Source organism: Sprattus sprattus, assembly GCF_963457725.1.
Source record: "Sprattus sprattus genome assembly, chromosome: 6".
Classification (NCBI taxonomy): Eukaryota; Metazoa; Chordata; class Actinopteri; order Clupeiformes; family Clupeidae; genus Sprattus; species Sprattus sprattus.
In genome coordinates this window covers 22,266,050-22,281,569 of record NC_137925.1, presented here as the reverse complement: position 1 = coordinate 22,281,569, position 15,520 = coordinate 22,266,050, and the positions used below count along the sequence as shown (strand labels likewise).

Sequence of the window (15,520 nt, the reverse complement as noted above, 5' to 3'; positions counted from 1 at the left end):
TGTGCTCCGGCAATGTATTCAAGTATAATACTGGCATAATTGATGGAATACTGGAGAAATAAGCTGGGACTGGGCTTATAAATTGTGCATTGTCAAGAGCTCACTTTATGAGAAATCGGTCTGGGCTGGGCTTTCCAATAACCATCTCTTAGCATTTCACAAAGTCTTGAAAGGTATAACTTACTAAAGTTGTTTACTTTTCTACGTGTTACTCAAACCATCTCTTAAGAAGAGAAGCCTTCCTATGTATACCTTAAGAGGCAGAATCCATGTTTCTGGCATTGATTATTGTCATTCACAAAGGTTTGAGCATGCGTGAGATGAGTACGATGGACACGACTCAGGTTGGAGAGCAGGTAATCATTATTGGAAGTAACATCATCATCAACTATGTGAGTCAAAATTTAAAAAGTTCCCAAAATAAGGATGACTGTAGGCTAGATGTTACTTACAGATTTGAATTCACGAGGGATTAAAACATAAGGGATAATTTAATGAATACAGAAGTTTTTTCTTTAACAAATCATAAAATGTAATGCAACACATATCATGGTCTTACAACACAGTCAGTGCATACGTCCACTATCATTACACCTGTAGGCTCTAAAACTTTTGTTTTATCTGAAAACTGAGTTAAGGTACAGCTAAGATTGGTCTAGGTCTAACCACTTTGATAAACATTAAGGTAGAGCTAAGACTGGTCTAGGTCTAACCACTCTTAGAAACATTAAGGTACAGCTTAAGGTGTAACCTACGTATGATATAGCATTAAGAAGGCTTCGGGAAACCAGGACCTGGCCTGAGGCATGATCCTAAACCCTGACTTTTTAGTATGTATGTGTACTGTATGTACATTATATAATTACAAATAACAACACTAGTTATATTGTATCACTGGATGAATGAATGAAAAGGAGACAACGGAGCTGAATTAAATGGGCCCCACAAAATGTTCATCTTATGACTGTCTGTGCATTCATCCCTAAGTCTGATTTACACCAATTCAAAAGAGAAACTCAAAGAATGGTTGCTAGCCGTCATTAATTCCCAACTCTCGTGGTATGTACAGGCTTAAGGGTGACAAAGGGACATCGTCATCAGGCACAAACTGGACGCATCCTTGAAGATAATCACAATATAGGCTACATTTTCAAAGGTCACTGAAGATACTCAACATACATTTTAATAGACTCTGATGACGCAGCATCTGTTATATGCAGCCTTGCTGGACTGCCACATAACCTTTAGAACACAGTGTATGTGATGTGGAGGAAGATGCACTCCACTTCTCTGCTCTCGGCTTATTTCTCTTTTTGTCTTCCTGCCTTCCGACAGAACAAATGGACATTAATTACTGGAACTGGGGGTGTTATAAAATCCACTTTAAGGCTTGTGTCATGACATTAACACACGACCATACAGTGAAGCCAGTACTTACAAAACTTTTTAAAAAAGTCAGACACTGAAAAACAAAACCAACCAGTTCAGTGCAGTCATGGGCAACACATACTGACCCTGCGACAGGTTTGTTCATAACGGTAACCTGGAGAAACAAAGATGCATATGCACTGTGCATTGTATTTGTGCAAACAGCTGTTGACAGGGTGCTATTGGAAAGAGGAGATGGCAATATTCCAGACTAGCAAAGGGGTAAATGCCATCCACTCTAATAAGATTATACTGGGACATCTGCCACATAACAATGGGACAAATGCTGTGCAGCCGACTGGACAATATTGCATGGACATTAATCCAAAATATAAATGCCATTGTCTGCAGAAAGGGGTAGCATCCGTGCAACAATCACACAATTATTTCCGAAAAGGCTAGGGACGTGGTCTGTGTCTAAATCTACAGTAGAAACCTTCATTTTTAGACAGCGTTTTTCGATTGCTGTGAGCCTGGTGGGAAAACACACGAGCAGAGAGTGACTTTCCCTACCACAGTACACACGATATGTTTGTCCTATGAGGACACACCTTTAATTTTTTGGAGAAGTGTTTTCTTAACTTTTATTATTATCTACAATGTAGATTAATACTGAAGAAATTTAAACTACAAAAGAACACATACGGAATGATGTACTAAACAAAAAAAGTGTTATCTACCATTTTTTTGAATAAAGTAAAGAAAAAACTTCTCTAAAAATGAGAAGGTGTGTCCAACTTTTGACAGGTACTGTATATTTGAACACATGTGTTTTTCTATGTGTGTTGGTATGGTGGGGTGACACACAGTCCATGGTGGATGTAAAGCAAACTTTGAGGGCTGACCTTCTTCAGGCATAACAACAACTTCTTGACGTATGGCAGAGTATGAATTAATTTACTGTAAAACAAAAGGTCAAGCAGTCAAACAACAGTGTCAGGTTCAGACTTCAAAATGCGATGCCTTGCATTTCAAGACTGTAGCCGGGATGACCTTGCGGCGATGGAAAGAAATGGAGGCAGTGTCTCGGATGTTCGTGGTACAAAAATGGCAAATGTTTAATGTTTAAAAAACATGCCAGATTGGAGAAAAATTAAACAGAAAAAAAAAACTCCAAACCATCATTCTGGATCAATTAATAAGCCCTAAACAATTCAGCTCCACAGGTAAACTCTCAATGCTCTGAGTAAATTTAACAAATGTGTCGCGCTCCAAACTAAACAAATAAACAGCCCTAAACAATTCAGCTACACACATGCACAGGTAAAACTTTCAATAATCACGAGTCAACTTAACATATGTGTCGCGCTCCAATTTAAACACTGAACCTCTCCGTCTACAGGGGTGGGAAGTTGTTCCCCTCAGACTCGACGCTGTCGAACACCTGTTCTGCGCCGGTATTTAATTACCCGGCCTGAACCATTACGCACATCGCACTAAAATAAATAACAAATACAAATTTCGACTCATTATCACTAAATACCTTTCTCTATAGCAATCACACACGGGCTTACACACAGACAATCGTATTATAAGTATTCTAAACAAATTACAATTCATCACACCCCTTTGGCTTGTTCACGTTAGACGTTCCATGGCCCCACAGTTCAACTGTCCTTCCCGACTTTCCATCGGGTTGCTCCTCTGGGCTGCGTCTAGAAAGCCACACTCCACTACACGGCCAGCACTCCGCTACTGTTCAGCCCCGTATAGCGCCTGCCACGCGCCGAAGGAAAGGCCATTCAGTTACCGTGATGTGTGTCTCGTCACAGATGCAGTCCCGACGGTGAAATCCGCCAGTGATGTTTGTGTGGAAATAAACTGTGTACATACTGTATACTCCAAGCCGTCTTCTGTGTGTATTTTAGCCCCGCAGTATCTTACCGACAAGGTAACGGGCAGCAGCACCGTTACAAAGACCAATGCCTCTGAATGATTCAACATTCAAAAGACCTACCGCAAATAAATATTTAGATGTCCTGTGTCAAGAAATAGTAAAAGTTTAAATGCCTCCAGTCAAATTCCTGTACGTGAACCAAACAATCAGTACAAATATACATTAAATAATTAGTCAAATCAAATCATCTTATAAAGATAATTTTCCAAGGAAAAGGTAGGGGTTGGTCTGCCAGGGTTTATAAGGTTATAAGGTGCTTTCGTGTACAGAAGATGCTCAGGTATAAGTAACATCGTCTCCATGGTTATTGATACCAGGTGACTGGTGGAAGCTATTACCACATGAACTTCACCCACTAAGCAAGACCCACGAGACCACCAAGGCGAGTGCAAGGGGTCTGGATTGGATTCAACCCAGAGGTTGAAGGTCCCTCCCTTGCAGCTCATAAAAAAAATAACAGGGAGGAGAATGTTTATGAATACCAAACGTCTGTATACAATCCCTAAGGAGATTAATACCAAGGCTTGCTTGGGAATTGAGAGTGTGACTTTGGTAAGGATGTGTTTGGTAGGGATGAATAAAGCATTAAAAAAGATTTAAGTATGTGGGAGATTTCCTTCTCTTCTATCCTTTTTTTTTAAATTCAAAGTATGCTGAGTGTCTGTGTGTAATTAATGTTCTTGACTCTTTTGTGATTTTGTTTCTTTTACGTGGTTACAAAATAAAAGACCGAGAGGCAGATCTTGACGTCTGCTATCTGTGATTAAAACGGACTCAGAGGAAGTGGCTTCCATACACAGCTCACGCAACACCACGGGAGGAACTATATTGATCTATTAATAAACTGGAGGCTTTAGGTAAGAACACAATAGTAGACTGGATCAGTAATCACCCTCATGGCAACAGCTCCAAATCAGCGCACCACTTCTTTAACAGCGCTACTCTAATAACGTTAAATACAACACTGCACAGCCACAGGATGTGAGGGTTTAAGTATTGAATTCACATCAATTATTCTTTTTGTGCGATCTCAGGTCTAACTTTTGTTTTAAGTGTTGTGGGCAAGAGACACACACACACACACACACACACACACACACACCAGCGGTGCAGACAACATCGCCGAGCTGTGCAGAGTGATGATTGTCGCCTTACGTAGGGAGAGTGGTGGGGACGGATCGGGGGCACTATGAATCTGGGGGGGACATGTCCCCCCCGTCCCCAGTGCTATCTGCGCCCCTGACAGACACACACACACACACACACACACATACACACACACACACGCACACACACACACGCACACACACACACACACACACACACACACACACACACACGCACAGGAATCACAGACTTGCTCAGGCAGGTTCCAGCCCACAAACAGAACGGCAGCCTGCTCAAAGCACGCTGAAGATGTCTCTTTTAAATCTCAGGCTTGAATCTTGAATCTTTGTTAGCTCTACAGCAGGTGCACATTATTTTTGCACATGAGATGATCAATGTACCATCTGGCGATTGGCAATCCCTCTGTAATAAATTAGATCATAGAAAACAAACTATATGCATCCTCATGTTGTCAGGCTCTTTAAACCCCACATCACGGGAACATCTTCTCCACCTAAAACTTTACCTTGTGAATTATCCAAAGCTTTTATCCATTTTGGTTTGAAAAAAACAATTGGCCACATAAGTGGTTGCTTTAAGTCTACTGTGAACTTTGCTCTATGTCAAAGTGAAAGGACCTCAACAGTTTTCCACAGAAATCTGGGGAATTTGTTCTATTTGCCATTCTATACTTTGAAGCCTACAGCATTCAAACATTCCAATTAACCTTGATGATGTCCTTCTGCGTTAGGGCCCTCGCTTGGGAACCGCTTGTAGCCTGACTGGCTTCCTGCTCAGCATGACAATTGTGCAATGACAAGAGCGATCACGAGAGCACAGCAGAGAGAGAGAGAGAGAGAGAGGGAGAGAGAGAGAGAGAGAGAAAGAGAGCAGAGCGAAAGAGAGCACAGCAGAGAGAAAGAGAGAGAAGGGGGAGTTAAGTAAAAAAAGGAAAGACAAAAAGTGAGGGCTTTCCATGATCTTCTCGTTAAAAGGATGTTAATAAAGCCATGGTAATGGGTTATTCAAGGTTTGAGGATTTTCTTTCCTCCTTGAAGGACTTACATATCCTCACCTTCCTAAAATAATTGCTCCTAAAGTAATGAGTTTGACGAAAGTGACTTTTTTGCCTAAATCATCTCCTCATGATGCTGGCCAGCTCTGGTAAAATCACCTACATCCTTAGTTGAACAGCTCATGTGATTCCACCCCTTTAGTATAGTTGCCTATGTCAAGAGTGTGACTTAGGCAGTTTTATTTGGCCTACGACTAAGTCAAAAGACAATATGACTTAGGCAAAATCTTCTTCTGTTTTCTGAAAAACCTTAAAAAATAACTTGGAAGGTGACTATATATAACCACACGAGGACCCTTGAAAGCAGATGAGGCTGAGGTGCTGTGAAAATGTTTCGTATTATTATTTCGATTCAGTGAGATATTTCTCCACAGGAATCCAGACAAAATAGCGCTGATAATAAACTACCATGAAATGATACATTAAGATATTAGTGTGTAATTTCGAAGACACACTTTCCAATCCTGCATTTCATTATCGAATACACATTTAAGCAATTCCAGTTGGGGATTAGGGCTCCAGGCCAGGGTATTATTGAATGCTGAGTGGAGGGGAGGATGGAATCATCTCGGGAGAGACAGACACCTGATAAAGAAAGCCAAAGTGGATCACAGGGACAGAAAAACAACTTATGAACCTTAGAGTTGGATGTTTGGGGAGGAGTGACTGGTAGGTGTTATATCAGACATCAGTAATATCAGAGCGACACAGGTGTATTGAGACAGGTGTATTGACAGTGGGTCTTTCCTCCTTGGCACAGCCGCTCAATCACTGACAGGCAGGCAAAGAGAGAGCAGAGAGGAAGAAACTGTTCAAATGTTCGAATCATGGTTTTCGTCCCTCCATTTCATTCCCATATATCAGAGAATGTGGATTTTACAGGGCTCATGAAAACAGATTCATCCAAGGGAGTCATCTCTGTTGTAAAATCCAAGGCCACATCAGGTGATTGGGAGGAAGAGTGCTAGTGAACTGATGTAGTGTGGTTTCATGCCATTGCCTTCTCTAGTTGAGTGCATCGCTAGCATGTGGCTCCTGTTCAATCAAGCACACAACTGGAGTACTGGTAAGACAATTCAAGGTAGGACATAGAAACAGAACATCGGATCCACTTCTTGGAAAAACTCTAAAACTAAAGGCTGTTTCCTGTGAGTTTTTTTAAATGAGTGGGGCAGAGAGCAGTGAGACTGTGCCTTTGAAATAATGCCCTTATATTACTTTGTATGTCATTTCGTGACTGATGTTGAGCTGAGCTGTACAACTGTGGAAAAAGAGCAATTACACCTTTTGAAAAGGGACTTTATACTTTTAGCCAGTCAGGAAAGATTACTGGAGCCAGTGGAATGTTAGCCTTAAGGCTGAATACTTAAGGAGATAATATTAAAGTAAGTGGTTGAACTGTGCTCAACTAAAGTGGAGGTGCAGGAGAGAGGGAGTATTTTTGGAAGGCTAAGTGGGAAAAGAAAAACTTTCTTCAACTTTCTCTCACCTGCGTCACAGTATTTCTGAAGCAGCCAGAGAAACCCTGGGGTCTAAAAATACTGCACCTCTGATTACAAAGAGAATTCGAATCCGGTGGAGATATCACGGGAGATGATTCCAAAGAGGTGGCGGTCTTGTAGGTGAAGGTGTGTGGAGCATCAGCGATATGCTGGAGCAGCTGAGATAAGCAATCTGGTCCCAGCATTTTCAAGGATAAAGTGGAGATGAGTGATGATGCTGTAAAGCTTCTTTTCTCCCTCAGTCATTCCCTTTCTCTCTCTCTATCCCACTCTCTCTCTCTCTCCCTCTTCCTCTACAGTGGAAAGGTCACTGTGGTAATTAATGTCCTCTTGACCAGCATGGCGCTGAACTCCAATGCGACACACCACCCCTTCCCTTTCATCTTTCTTGTGGTCTGTCTGTCCTTCTTATCATACTCATGGCACAGGGCGATTCAACAAACAACTATAATCCTTTATTGATGCGTTCCTATGGGATAGAGTGTTTTAGACTGCATTTGTGTGTGTGTATGTGTGTGTTTGTGTGTGTGTGTGTGTGTGTGTGTGTGTGTGTGTGTGTGTGTGTGTGTGTGTGTGTGTGAGCATGTGTGTGTGTGTGTGTGTGTGTGTGTGTGTGTGTGTGTGTGTGTGTGAGAGAGCATGTGTGTGTGTGTGTGTGTGTGTGTGTGTACATCTCGCTCAGCTTAGCTGAAGGTGAATAGAAAGCCTGCATTTGTTTAAATGTTTCTTTATTATGCACTCTGAAAATCCTCCATGCCGATGCATGCATGCGGCTGATAAGTAATGGAGTGTAGAAGTGTAAACAGAAGCATTAAAGCGAGCGCAAGCGCCACATAAGAGCCACTCACGACTCATTTCAAACCTGAACAGTTTCATTAATGCATTATGCATCCTATCTTTAATACGTGTAGCCGTAACAGGGCATATATATAACGCCTAGCAGTAAACTCTTTGTCCCCACGTCAATCAGCATAGTTTTAAAAGTAAATTTTGCCCACCCCAGAAAACACAAACACAAGCAAATACACAAATACACAAACACATTCATAAAGTAGGAAGCTCAATGCCTGTCAGTGTACTTATTGCGTGCATGGTAAGACACACAGCCTGCTGCATCAAGCTGCTGGCAAGCCACTTTATTTAAAAGCCCTCCACAAAAAAATACAAAACCTCAGGACAACAGTGCAGAGCTTCAAAAGTGAAGAAGAGAGAAAAGCCAGACCGCATTATAGCCACTGGGTGAACTGCAAAATACTCCATTAGAGTCACTCAAGAGGACCGCTGACATCACACGCACACACACACACACACACACACACACACACACACACACACACACACACACACACACACACACACACACACACACACACACACACACACACACACACACTTCAACTAACTTTTTCTTTACCCAGACTATTAACTGGACCTTGTTGAGTAGCTTCTACTGTCATGGAGGAAATGCAAAGACAATGATAAGGACAGAAAAGGGGCATCACAGGGAATTACAGGTTAACTCACAATCCAATATTATCACAATAATGTTTCAAGTTTTCAAGTTTCAAGGTTTCAGGTGCTTTATTTGTCACATACACGAATATAGTGAAATGTAAAAGGGTCAATGCTCCACACTGTGCAATAAAATATAATAAAAGATAAATAAAATAAAATAAAAAATGTTTCCTACAATATTGATATATCATGACACAGCCAAAACAAACATCTTCATTATGCTACCAGCCGCTACAGAGGGCTGACCACTGTATCAAAGTATTAAGTTAACACAATGATAAACACAATAATACACTATGCACTACTATAGGCAGAAATGTTCCACCAATGAGCAAAATCACCCAGTGCCTTCACAGCTCTCATTCAACTGCATGATCTCATTTTTAACCTCAAGCACAGCATTTGAAGGCCTTTTCTCTAACATACTTATCTTACAATGTGATTCACCTAAGAGACCTTCACAACTTTGTCTTGACAAATCTTCCATTGAAGCCATGCAGCCAGTTACTTCTATCATGCAATCGTTTAGCACTTGCTTCCCTTTTTAAGACAGCAGAGCAAGTAGATATACACAAAATATCTATCCTGGCCTGTCCTTGGCTCTATATTCATGCAGGCTTTCACTGCTTCTACCGCCCAGGCTGGCTATTATGCCTTGCATTCCTGATATTTAATAGAACAATAACTTTTCACGAACAAGAGATGTTAGTTCAAAGGCACTGCACTTGTGGCTACTCTATTAGATTAGATTGACATCATAAATCCAAGCAGAAAAACATTAAGATGAATTGAGTAACATGCACAACATGCGCAGCACACAACATGAAAAGCAGTTACACTTATATACACAGACGCACACACACACACACACACACTCACGTACGCATGCACACGCACACGCACACAAACACCCACACAAACACAAACACACAAACACACAAACACACAAACACATGGACACAATCTCCCAAAAGAGGTGATCTTGCTGGTGAGAAGGTTAAAGACGCAGGGGCCCTGGCAATTTCTCATCAAAGTGTCTTTATTTGCGGCGGCGCTATTATGAATATGTATTACCATCCGCTCCAATGGGAGACTGCAAATGAGTTCTGCAAGTCTCTCCTCTAAATGAGATGCAAAATATCATTTAGAAGTTGTAACATTTCCAATTCAGGTTGAGAACTTTTTTCTTCCTTCACACCCACTGGTAGGATATAATATATATATATATATATTCTTGAGTCAATCACTCGAGCCATGACACTACAGGAAATTGCCATTCCCTTACAGCTTAAATGGTGGACTGCTTTGGCATTTTGAATGAGGAGGGGGCCGTTTGCGCTGTCCACATTCCGCAGCCATATGCATTATATATAGCCGTTTGGCTCGAAATTTCCATCTATCTGATGTACGTAAGTGCTGTAAGCTAAGGCTGGGTCCCCCCCAGAGTCCACCCTGCTCCTGCATTTATGTTGTAGTCTAAGTATGCTTTAGGTTCCTATTGTGCTCATCCATCTGGAGGCTTCTCGGGCTATGGAATTGATTTTTTCAACCTTACGGAGGGAGCCTCCGGCTTGGATTGCGTTGTGTTCTGGCCCCAAGGAGCATTACTTCTATAAGGTACCACCATCTTGCTCTGTGAGATGATGTATAGATGATGAACATATAATCAGAGGAAGCTATAAACAGATGACATACTTCACTTGAATGGTAAAGTGGTTTGTGCCACTAGAGTTGAGAGAGCTTGTTTTGGGGGCAGTATGGTTGGATGTGCATTTTTAATCCACTTCAGGGTTTCGGTTCCCCCCACTCTCTATACTCATCTTTCACATGTGTCCAGCAGAAATGGAAAGGCTCTCATTTAGCACTCAGAGCGTATGTCTTGTTTTATCTCTTTGTGTGTAGTCCACTATCTCACTCGTCCCCCTTTAATAAAACTGTCGGATGGGTAAATGTAAATGAACCTAGCTTGCACACACTCAATATCAACGAAGTGAGATTTCCTTGCATGATTACATTCTGGATAGGATTAATTTGACCCATAATCCAAACTGGTGTACGCTTGGTAATACGCAGGCAGAGCATTAACATTTCAGGTGCATTTAACATTTCCTACCAGGGTCCTGCCTATTGAATGGACATGTACAGTATTTACTAGGGAATGTGAGCAAAGACGGAAGCAAAATGAGGGATTCTAATGCATAGCACATGTGTAATTCACCACACCTGCATTATTCATGTGGGGATTACTCATTCAATCCTAAAGACCTATTATTAGCATATCACACCAATTTACAGTATGTCGCTGAGAGAAAGAGAATGTGGATATAACCGAAAACATTTATACTCTATCAAGGCTACAAGAAAAAGTCTGAAAATGTTGGAAATGTTTGGCGCAAATTTGATTGAATTTATTGGCCATATTTCCACGAATGCTCCACATTTTTTAAAATGTGGTGAGCTCCCAGATGTCGTGTCAGGCATGAAAATACTCATGTATAATGTGATGCATATCTGTACATTGCTATGTGAAAGTCTTGGAAACGGCTGAAAATGGAGCTTAGTGGAGCTTCTCATGAGGAGGATTTCCCGACTCTCGTCGCCTAAAGAATATGGGCCACCGTAATAGTGGGGGGGCGGGGGGGGGGGGGGGGGGGTTGTCGCTGCTATGATTGACGGTTTGTTGTTGGTGTCGAGTTAAAACCTACAGGAAGGTGCTTCTGGTGAGTTCTCCTCACACAGGATTTCCCGCTGCTCGTCGCCTATCGAATATAGGCCACCGTTTTCAAAAATAGGGACACCTCAGTGATGGGGAGGGGTTAGGCGCTGCCGTCAGCGTGTTTGAGCGTTGGTTGTTAGTGTCGGGTCAAACCCTCGGGGGGGTTCTCCTCATACAGGAGTGCATGCCTTTCCTGCTGCTGGGAAAAAGCTCATTTGTACACCGCTTCTATTAATCATCTCAGCCAAGCTGGGGTGACAGCAGAATAGTGAAGAGGAATCCCTAATATACACGCAGACACACACACACACACACACACACACACACACACACACACACACACAGTCACACGGAGACACACAGACACATACCCACACTCACAGACACACACACACAGACACACACACACACACACACATACACACACACACACACACACAAACACACACACACACACACACACACACACACACACTCACACACTTCCATCCCCATACTCTGCTTTTGTTGCCTTCCCCACCCACTTCTATGGCTGGTCCAGGAGTGGGAGACAGATGACTTCCGTTAGTTTCACCTCGAGTATGCAGCATGGCATGGATGTCTCCTGCAATGCTATGGAAGGGAGTCCCACAATCCTCATGGCGAGTCTAAATATATCACGGCCGGTGTGACATTTCTCCTCGTGATAGCACCACCTACCTACTGTCCCCCGTACCCACCCCCGTCATATTTCTGTGATGTGTTAATCCCTGTCATTTAAATGAAATTCTTCTATCCTCTATGTCGCATGCTCATACATTTAGGCATAGCTCCAATCTCAAATTGAGGCAGACATCATTAACATCACAGAGAAGTGGGAAACAACCATGCAAATAATAATAAAAAATATATATATATGAAATGTATATAAATGAAAAATATAAAATGAGAGCTAAAACAAGACAGCATGTGCCTGGTGGGGGGTGAAAAAGAGGGGAAGAGAGACGGATTCACACCTGAGTCCCCCCCCCCCCCCCCACACACACACACACAAACATCACAAACCTACTCACCACCAACTGTGAACAGCTTACAACCGTGAAATAATAATGAGACAAGCAGAGTGCACTTTGGGCTTCCTACCTGGTCCAGAACAGAACGAGGCGATCACTGCCAATATAGAGACAAAACTGAGGTACGGCATCCATGAGTAACGATCCTAAAAGAGAGAAAAATAAGGAGCGAGAGAGAGAGAGAGAAAGAGAGAGAGAGAGAGAAATTAAAAAATGATGAGAGTGAACATGAGCTGCAGCGAAGCCAAGTCAGGGCTGACTAATTAATGAAGACATCTTCCATTTGGGGGAAATTAAATCAGGCCTAAAATATAAACATGAGATAATCGGCGGGGGGGGGCGGGGGGTCAGGGCCTTAAGATTCTATTTGTGCCACAGGAATCGTACCCTTTCGGGCTGGTACAGAGGAAGTGACACTTAAGAGACCATAGCGCCATTGTATTTCAAGTATTCAGGGACAACAAGATGCTCATGTATAGATTCAAATACAACTCAATTTTAGCAGCATTTACGGGTAGGAATAGCCTAGCAGGACAAGTAAATGTTAGCAACACATTGTTTCCAATGCAACTTCCAGGGGCAACACTGTTAGTAGTTCCTCACTGATGTCTTTGACTAGGACTTTAGCTCCCCCCTGATGTCTTTGGCTAGGACTTTAGTTCCTTACTCATGTCTTTGACTATGACTTTAGTTCCTTACTCATGTCTTTGACTATGACTTGAGTTCCTCACTGATGTCTTTGACTAGGACTTTAGCTCCCCCCTGATGTCTTTGACTAGGACTTGAGTTCCTCACTCATGTATTTGGCTAGGACTTTAGTTCCTTACTCATGTCTTTGGCTAGGACTTTAGTTCCTTACTCATGTCTTTGGCTAGGACTTTAGTTCCTTACTTATGACTTTGACTAGGACTTGAGCTCCTCACTGATGTCTTTGACTAGGACTTGAGCTCCTCACTGATGTCTTTGACTAGGACTTTGCAGCAATATGCGATGAACTTGATGAACTGTGCTCCAGAAGGCTGTGCAGTCTAACCTGGAGAGTGAGGAAGATGGTGAGCAGGCCGAAGAAAAAGGCCATGGCAGCGAAACCGAATATGAGCAGAGGCTTCCTCCCGACACGCTCGATGACCAGACCCTAGGAAGAGGACAGAAAGAAAGGAGGAGGCAATGTTAGGAGTACAGGAGTGCAGCAAGAACAAATCCGAACTCTTGAAGAGGCAAGATGGGGCGCTCAATTTCTACAACAGTTGTTCATTTCACAAATTGAGTCTAAAGTCCATTAAAGCAAATTAATTACTACACTCACGATACAAAAAAAACATCTTTTTAATTGCATGGGAACAGATTTTCAATTAGCTCTCAATCCTTTATGAGCCTGTGGTGGAGCCTTCATCTGTTTCTATCCCACAAAAACAAATGCAAATGCCCAGAGTTCGATAGTAATGTTTTTTTTTCCGTTTTTTTCTGGGGTTGGCCATGAGTGAAAAACTGCCTCATGGGATATGAGGTACATGTGTTGCCATTTAGTAAAAGCGGACAAAATGGCGAAAGCAGTACGTGTCTCTGAAGCGGTGGGCTTTCATTTAACATCCCTTCAAGCGACCCCTTAGAGTAAGTAACGACCTAGATATGCGAGAGAGAAGTGGAGTGGCGCATTCGAGAAATAACTGAGGTGTGAACGAACCCGGTAGAGTCATAGACTGGGATACAATAGTGAATAAATGAATAAGTGATAAATGAATAAGTGAATGAATAAAATGGTGAAGTAAAAGAGGTGATAAATAAAATGGTAATGAGTGGAAAGGAGATTTCTGTGCTGGCTTTCAAATGCCAACTCGACTGATGGAAAGTTGAAGAAATCACATCCCCCTCCCAAGGTTGACCTCTTTCTCACCCGATCCTGCCATTCCTGTCTGTAACCACTATCACTATCACTACCCAACCCCACCCCACCCCAACCCAACTCCAAACTCTATCATGCCAAACCTGCTTTGCTCTCATAACAGCGGGCAGCAGCACATTAGCTGTTTTCAGTTCCCCGTGTCAGGATTGAGAGCTTTGGTGATTCTCTGCCCTCTGTCTTTATTTGTTTTGATGCGGTCCGGCTCATCTCCAGATTATCTCTAAAAATGACACTTTGATCCCTGGGAGAATGCCCTGGCGCACCCATGCGCTCCACGCTTCCAGGAATTCTGCAAATGATGCTGCAACACTTGGCATGTGTTGACTGGCTGCCAAAACAGGATGTGTGTGAGGAGGAGGGAGGAGGGGCACAGAGAGTGTGATGCTGGCTGGCATGCTTGAGGATGAGGGAGTGTGTGTCTGTATGTGCGTGCGTGCGTGCGTGCATATCAGCATGGGATTTCCTGCATCTTGTTTCAAGTGAGGATGACAGATGCGTCTGTGTAGGGGGAGGCTATTAACAGGGAAGCTGTGCTGGCTGAAGCCCCACCTCACACTGCTTGTGGCACGTTATCACCCCCTCCACACAGAGCATAACCCCTGGGCCCTCCAGTCACTCTCTGCACCCCTCCACATCCATCTTCCCTGACCCCCTCAACAGGGGGCAGCATTCGTGTGAAGGAGGGTGGTGGTTGCAGCTGCCTCCACGCATTAGGCCAAGGGCCAGAGACAGAGGCAGGGGTGTGGGGCAACTGGCCGGCCTCCAGGCCTCGACATCTCTCCAGTCAGGGAGAGAACAGGCCAGTACAGTGGGAACAGAAGTAGGCATATGTCTGACCAGTGGGCAGCTATGCAGAGTCCGGGACCACAGCCAAGGAGCGAGAAGTGGCCAGTGAATCTGCAATATAATAAGCATTCGCTTGCAACAAAGGTTTTTCAGTGATTATTGTGTGGTTCCATTGTATGGTGTTAACAAAATTAAGTTGTATGATGTTGTTCCTGAAATCCACCTGGTTGATACAATATAAATCCTATTAATGCACAATGATGAAGGGGCAGGCTCTGCAATGATAGTGTATGAGAAAGGAGCCAAGCTGAGTCAAATGTTTAAACATTTTTCTGAGTCTACTATTTTTTGCGGAAAAAGAGAGATTTAGTAGTGAATTCCATTTGTCTGTCTGCCTCCCCACCATGTCAAAAACCTTAATTCTCTGTGACATCACTGACCTGACATGATGCACTCAATGTCCCCGATAAAAGTGACACACAGCGAACAGGGACACAGGACTCTAAGAAGGCAATGGCTCCAATGACAACCTGTTGCCA

At 42.9% G+C, this 15,520-nt stretch overlaps 1 protein-coding gene across 1 annotated transcript in view; it reads right to left on the bottom strand.

Moving 5' to 3' along the window:
- Positions 1-15,520, bottom strand: part of slc2a9l2 (solute carrier family 2 member 9, like 2) — a gene marked incomplete at both ends in the record, with an annotated part of 142,313 nt that overhangs the window by 38,013 nt on the left and 88,780 nt on the right. Inside the window, 2 exons of the mRNA XM_080840899.1 lie at positions 12,363-12,438; positions 13,326-13,427. Of these exons, the coding sequence (XP_080697025.1) occupies positions 12,363-12,438; positions 13,326-13,427 (178 nt within the window). The remainder of the gene's footprint in view (positions 1-12,362; positions 12,439-13,325; positions 13,428-15,520) is intronic.